This window comes from Haliaeetus leucocephalus, unplaced genomic scaffold (genome assembly GCF_000737465.1).
Source record: "Haliaeetus leucocephalus isolate CR32 unplaced genomic scaffold, Haliaeetus_leucocephalus-4.0 Scaffold279, whole genome shotgun sequence".
In the NCBI taxonomy this organism is placed as follows: Eukaryota; Metazoa; Chordata; class Aves; order Accipitriformes; family Accipitridae; genus Haliaeetus; species Haliaeetus leucocephalus.
The window spans coordinates 125,039-131,207 of record NW_010972715.1 but is presented as its reverse complement, the minus strand read 5'-3'; the positions used below and the strand labels follow the sequence as shown (position 1 = coordinate 131,207).

At 54.9% G+C, this 6,169-nt stretch overlaps 1 protein-coding gene across 1 annotated transcript; it reads left to right on the top strand.

Moving 5' to 3' along the window:
• Nucleotides 1–3,879: 3,879 nt before the first annotated feature.
• LOC104833297 (mas-related G-protein coupled receptor member H-like) lies at nucleotides 3,880–4,830 on the top strand. Its single transcript, XM_010569883.1, has one exon. The coding sequence runs from the start codon at nucleotides 3,880–3,882 to the stop codon at nucleotides 4,828–4,830; it is 951 nt and encodes a 316-aa protein (XP_010568185.1).
• The last annotated feature ends 1,339 nt before the right edge of the window (nucleotides 4,831–6,169 follow it).

Genomic DNA, 6,169 nt, shown 5'->3' with positions numbered 1-6,169 from the left:
GAAGGTGCCTACCGATATGAGAGCGATCGGGAAGCTCCTGGATGACTCTTCCCCTGAGTTTTTTTTAATTAATAATACTTTGTAGTTCGCATGCATGGCATGGCCTTGATTGAAAAGAAACGGCACAGATCCTTAAGCATTTGCACACAGAGAAAAGGAAAATCGAAAACCACTAAGTCACAAGGGAGCCGTTCCCTCAAGCTCAGAGGACGTAACGCTGGCTATTAAGAATTGACTTGAATTGCACAAAATGAGAGGATTCGTTGTTTTGTGTAAAGGATTGTTCCCTGAGATGTAAGAGCATGTTAAACACAGTCGCAGGTTATGATATTCAGATTTAATTTTGCTGCCTTTTGTAAACTTTGTAAAAGGCTAGTTACAGTACGTGCCCTTCCACACTAGGCTGTCTTTATGACAAGAAGTTTATGACGAGGAGAATTCCCCTTTCTGAAAGAAGTGGCCGTGAGGATCGTGCAGAGCCCAGCGACCTCTCGCCGGAGCTGTCCCGTCTTCAGATGAATCATCCCTCCCACCCCCAGCAGCGATGGTGTAGGTCGTGGGGCTGATGACTGTGCCATTTCAGTGGAAGAGGTTAAATGGGTACAAGATAAAATCCATTTCTTCTCTTCCCTATAACAAAAGAAGAACAAGCCCCCCACCCCCCAAAAAAATCAAGAAGGAGGAAAGGGTGATGCACAGCAGCACTGCTGCACGGGGCTCCTCCACCTGTGACTTGGGAAGGTTTGGGGTTTTTGAAGTTTATTTAGAAAAATCCTTTATTGTAAAAAAGAACCTACAGAGAATGCCAACACACCAAAGATTCAGCCTAACCAGATTCTCACTTCATATGCGCTTTATCAGGTAAACGAAGACACTCAGCAAAAAAAACAAAAGGCAGAAAACAGCTTCCTATCATCCCCAGACTAATGTCTCCATCTGCTTCACTAAACCTCATTGGAATAAAATGGCCATTTCTTTATGAACTCTGTGTGCTGATTTGAAAAGACAGTGATGTTTTCAGCTGCCCTCCCTGTGTGTAGCAGGGAATTCCCAGTCTCCTGCCAGTTGCAATATATTTATCTATATTTCCCAGCTGAGTGGCTGGAGGGAGGTGAATGGAAGCACTGATGAGCTGAAAGTGGGTTGAGGTTAGCTCGGTTGCAGCCAGTTTGCCCAGGTAATTAGTGGCCAGGGAATAGAGGGCTTCCTCCCCACTCCCGCAGGTCGGTATTGTCAAGCACTCCAGTGGAACTCATAGTTACTCAGAATGCTATATTTAGCCTTAAAAACAAAGCAAACAAACAGACAAAACCTCAGAAAAGAACCTTGAAGTCAGCACACAATGATCTCTTTGGGAGCAAACATAAATTCTAAGAAATCAGATGTATGTGCACACAACAATTTGGTAAGACAGCTGGAATAGTTCATTTCTGGATGCTTAAGATACCTGAAGAATGAGTGGGAGGTTTCATTCACAAATCCTCTGGACGCTGCTGAGGCACAGTACTACAGACACACCGTGTGTGTGCCTGCTCCCAGGCTGTCCCTGTCCATCCCACTCCAAGTCCGAAGCCCAGGAATGCCGCAGTAAAGATGCTCTTTCCCTTCTTACTCTGCAAACTGGAAAGCAGCCCCGTCAAAGCCTAATGGAGGTGGCTGCAGGGACCACGGTGGTTTTGCCCACCTTCAGGAAGCTGGGATGCGGCTGATGAATTTAGCTGGGGGATGCAGGCGGAGAAGGGATTGGGGAGAATCCCGCAGCTCCCGCCAGAATCCCTGGGGCTCGGGGCTCAGCGATGGGCTCTGCCCGTGCACCTTGGTCCGGCTTCTCACACGAAACGCGGCTGACAGGGTCTGCTTTCGTAATACAGCCCCCGCTGAAGGGGCTTTGATATGAAGTGACTTTGATATGAAGTGACTTTGATACAAAACCCTTGGAAACGACTCTGCCCTTACCGAAAGTGCTAAAACTGGAATTGTTAATGGGCTAAATCCAGTGTCTTTGAGAGTCAATTTTAAGCATTCGCAGAATGTTTTAGAGCAGCTGAAGGCTACTGCAGCAAAGAACCAGGTAGTCAGCCAGGAGAGAAGCCAAAAGTGCCTCCAGTTGCAAGGGCACTGTGGCACTCCTCGTGGCAACGGATCCCTCCGGAGAAACTCTTCCACAGCCGAGGCAACTGCAAGCCTCACTTTCCAGCCCACCGTTGTCATTTTAATCATCACGCCAAGGTTGTTAATTGCGCAAAACACATCGGCTATAACATTAAGCCCTCTGCAGGCCGTGCAGTGGCTGCGAGGAGCTCGGCGTCCCCGTGGACCTCCTGGGGACGGTGTGGCCAGACCAGGCATGGGGGGGCAAGTGCCTCCAAGGACATGCTCTGCTCGGCCCGGAGCAGGAGCCGTGAGCCACAGGAGGCTTTAACAACATCCAGGCCAATCTCAGGAGCCACAGCCCCGGGGTGTGTGGGCTACAAAAGGGGTGGGAGCATGTGAAAACAACCACAAGTGTTCCCAAGACTGAGGAGGAGGAGGATGTGCCGCTGGTGAAGTGCCAGGAGGGCTGCAGCTCACTGTAACGGCACCCCAAAAGCTGGGCTCTAATAGCTTTCATTGCATTACTAAGGGGTATTGGCAATAATTAATCTGGGCTGTAAGTGCTAGTATCATTGTAACCTGGCTGAAAACAACTGTTTGTTGTCCTTCAACTGGGCTGCCAAAGCCTGCTTTAGACTGACAAGAAATGCTAATTCTTGGCTCCGGTTTGAAGGTGTGCTCCCTCGGGTGCAGGGGAGGTTTTGGCGATGATCACCGTCCTCTTCCCAGAAGGGGAGTTGCTTCTTAGAAGCACCCAGCTGCCCCAGCAGCACTGCCAGCACCACCGGCACCGCCAGCATCACCGGCACCATCAGCATCGCCGGCACCATCAGCATCGCCAGCATCGCGCTCCGCTGCTGGAGGGGCAATGCCCCCCCAGGGGTTCTGAGGTCCGGGGAGCCCTGCAACAGGCAAGGGAGAAATAAAGAATGGCAGAACCCTGCCAGGAGAGGGAAGGCAGCCAGTGAGCAGGGCGTTATCTGGGGCGGAGTGTTTCTAATCAGAAGTAAACCCATTCACAAAGTTCTGCTTGCGGAGTTTCTGGCAATAGCCACTTCCTTTGTGGCAAAAAAAAGAGCAAGATAAATAAAAACAAGGAAGCGGAGCTCTGACGTAGCTGCAGTTACAAAACCATTCCCGACTCCCCCTCAATCCCACTGCAGCTGGTGGGGGCAGCGCCGGCACTGCCGAGGGGTGCACCAGGGACAGGGCACGGAGGGGAGCCGGTGGGACAAGTGCAGGGACCTCGTGGTGACTAGGAGATATTTTTCTTCATGCAACCATCCTGGGAGGATCTGCTTCAGGATATGGATCCAAAAGGAGCGTGAGATGCCAAGACACTGACGCTGATCAGCCCGAGCCCAGCTGGAAAGACAGCCCTTGCCTGCTGCTTCACCAAAGCTAACAGTTAAGCGCGATGTTTTCCTTCGTACCTACCCCCCACTTTCCTTTCCTCCAACATCCACTGCCAGCAGCTACATCCCTCCCACCCTCTCCCGATGACCAGCAGCGCTCTCCCCATGTCCTCTCCCCACTGCCCTGCACTTGCCTTTTGCTTCTGATGGTGAACCTCCCTCTCCCTCCCCTCCTGTCTCCCTCTCCCACCCCACAATGTCCACCACTCCCCTCCCCAGCACGTCCCGCTTGCCCTCCAGTGATGCCTTCGCGGTGCAGGGAGCTGGCAAGGGGCCGCAGGGCTCAGCCCTGGCTTCTCCATCCACTAACTCCCCGTCCGTTCTGACCGCAGCCAGGAACCACATCCCGCTACCTGCCCAGTGTCCATCCATGGAGATGAACAACATGGTCCCACCTAGCGCATCACCCACGCCAACCAGCGACGAAGACCCGTGCAGGATAGATGTCACCGATGCGGCCGTAGACATGGTCACGCTGCTCATCTGCCTCTGCGGGCTGGTGGGGAACGGGGCCGTCCTCTGGTTCCTCGGCTTCCGCATCCGCAGGAATCCCATCACCGTCTACATCCTCAACCTGGCCGTCGCCGACTTCACCTTCCTCCTCTTCATGGTCACCTCATCCCTCCTCTACATGATGGAGAATGTCTTCTGCTCCGCTGTTGTGTCCTTGATGTACCTGAGGTCGCTTTTCCTGCTCTCGCTCTTCTCCTACAACATGGGCCTGTACCTCCTGACGGCCATCAGCATCGAGAGGTGCGTGTCCATCCTCTGCCCGCTCTGGTACCGCTGCCGCCGCCCCCAGCGCTTGTCGACCGTGGCGTGTGCCCTGCTCTGGGCCCTCTCCATCGCTGTCATTGCTGCAGTGACTTCTCTCTGCCTGTTGCACGAGCATGAGCACTGCCGGCTGGCTCTCATCTCCATGTACGTCCTCAACTTCCTTATTTTTGCCCCACCTATGGTCGTTTGCAGCACAATCCTCTTCATTAAGGTCCAGTGTGGCTCCCAGCAGCGCCAACCTCCAAGGCTCTACATCGTTATCTTCCTCACCGTCCTCTTCTTCCTCCTCCTCGCTCTTCCCCTCAGCATCTGGAATTTCCTGCAGCAGTTCAGCTACACTGTCGTGCTCTCTCAGGTTGTGTTCCTGCTCGCCTGCATCAACAGCAGCATCAAACCCTTCATCTATTTCTTGGTGGGGAGCTGCCGGAGGCACTGCTCCTTGGTGTCCCTCCAGGTCACCTTCCGGAAGGTCTTTGAGGAGCCAGAAGACAACACTGCATGCAGCAACGATACTACGATGGATACGCTGGCCCCAGCCTGTTGAATCCTTTCCACCACCCTACTTAAGGCCCCCGGGACAGTGGCTGAGGATTTCCTTGAGTAACCAGATGACTAACCATCAGCAGTATTTCCCCGATGTCACCCTCTCGCGGTGCAATCCTGCCCCCTGCAGAAGGGGAGAGCAGCGGCCTCGCCAAGGTCCGTGTGGGGAGGGATGCTCTGCGGGGAGCGCGTTGGAGCACCGCTTTCCTCCTCCCTGCCAGCCCACCCCAGTCCCTAGGGCACTATTCCCCCAAGCACAACATGCCCCAGAGGACCACGTTCCCAAAAATCCCCTGCTGCTTTTTGGGATGAGCGTTGCCTTTGGGAAACTCTGACCCACGTACAGAGCGGGGGTAAAACCCATTCAGTGTCTTAAGCCCCTCTCCCTATCCAGCATCCCAGCCTGCGCAGCCTCTCTGAGCTCTGCTCCGCTCCCACCTCCTGCAATGCCAGCGGGGGGGGGAACCGCTGCCCCTCGCCAGGCTCTGCCAAGGCCCCGGCACCCTCCCACCGGTACCCGGTTCCTCTATCTCACTGCTGCCTGATATCAATAAACAGCATCGTGCACCCTGAGCTGCCCTCGGTCCGTGTGCCAGCGCTTGCTGGCTTCGTCTGGGTCCTGCTGCTGGCCAGGGGTGCGGGTGGAGGGAGGGGAGATGGACACACGGCTGGTGGTCTCCGGAGCAAAAATGATGCCAACTGCCCGCAGCTGGGACCGCGCCAGCACACCCGATGCAGGCAGGATGGGCCCGGGGCTACGGCAGTGCCCCCAGACTGTTTTATTAGTGTCACAGCAAATACCTCCCCAAATTATTTTTTTTTTTAATTTTGTGAGCCAGGTGTAAGTGTAAAGGACTCTTTCTCCTGAAATTCTTCTTCTCCCCTGGCTTCAGCAGGCTGGAGCATTTCTCCTTCAGCAGGCCGGGATGGTGCAGCAGCAAGAGGAGGAGTCGTCTGCGGTCCCCAGCCTGGCCACCACCTTCCAGGAGCAAGTTGTCACATCTGTTGGTCACCACAGGCTCCACGGGGCATCACTTGCCTCCCTATGGCTTTGCCAAGGTCTCAGCCGGTCACCGTCACAGCAGCGGGGAGAGCCGTGGGTGTGCAGAAAGACGGTGCCGGAGCCGGCAGTGGTGCGTCGGACACCTCCGGACCAAGCACCATCGCACGGGCCTCAGTTTCCCCCAGTACCGTCGCGGGGGAAGGGACGTTGCCCATCCTCGGGCTGCACCGGGGACACGCTGAGCTGCTCGGTACAGCTGCCCCCCCCGCACTGCCCCACAGGCACATCTGGGGCTGGTGCTCCTCCTGTCCTGATGAGTGTGACCCCCACCACCCCC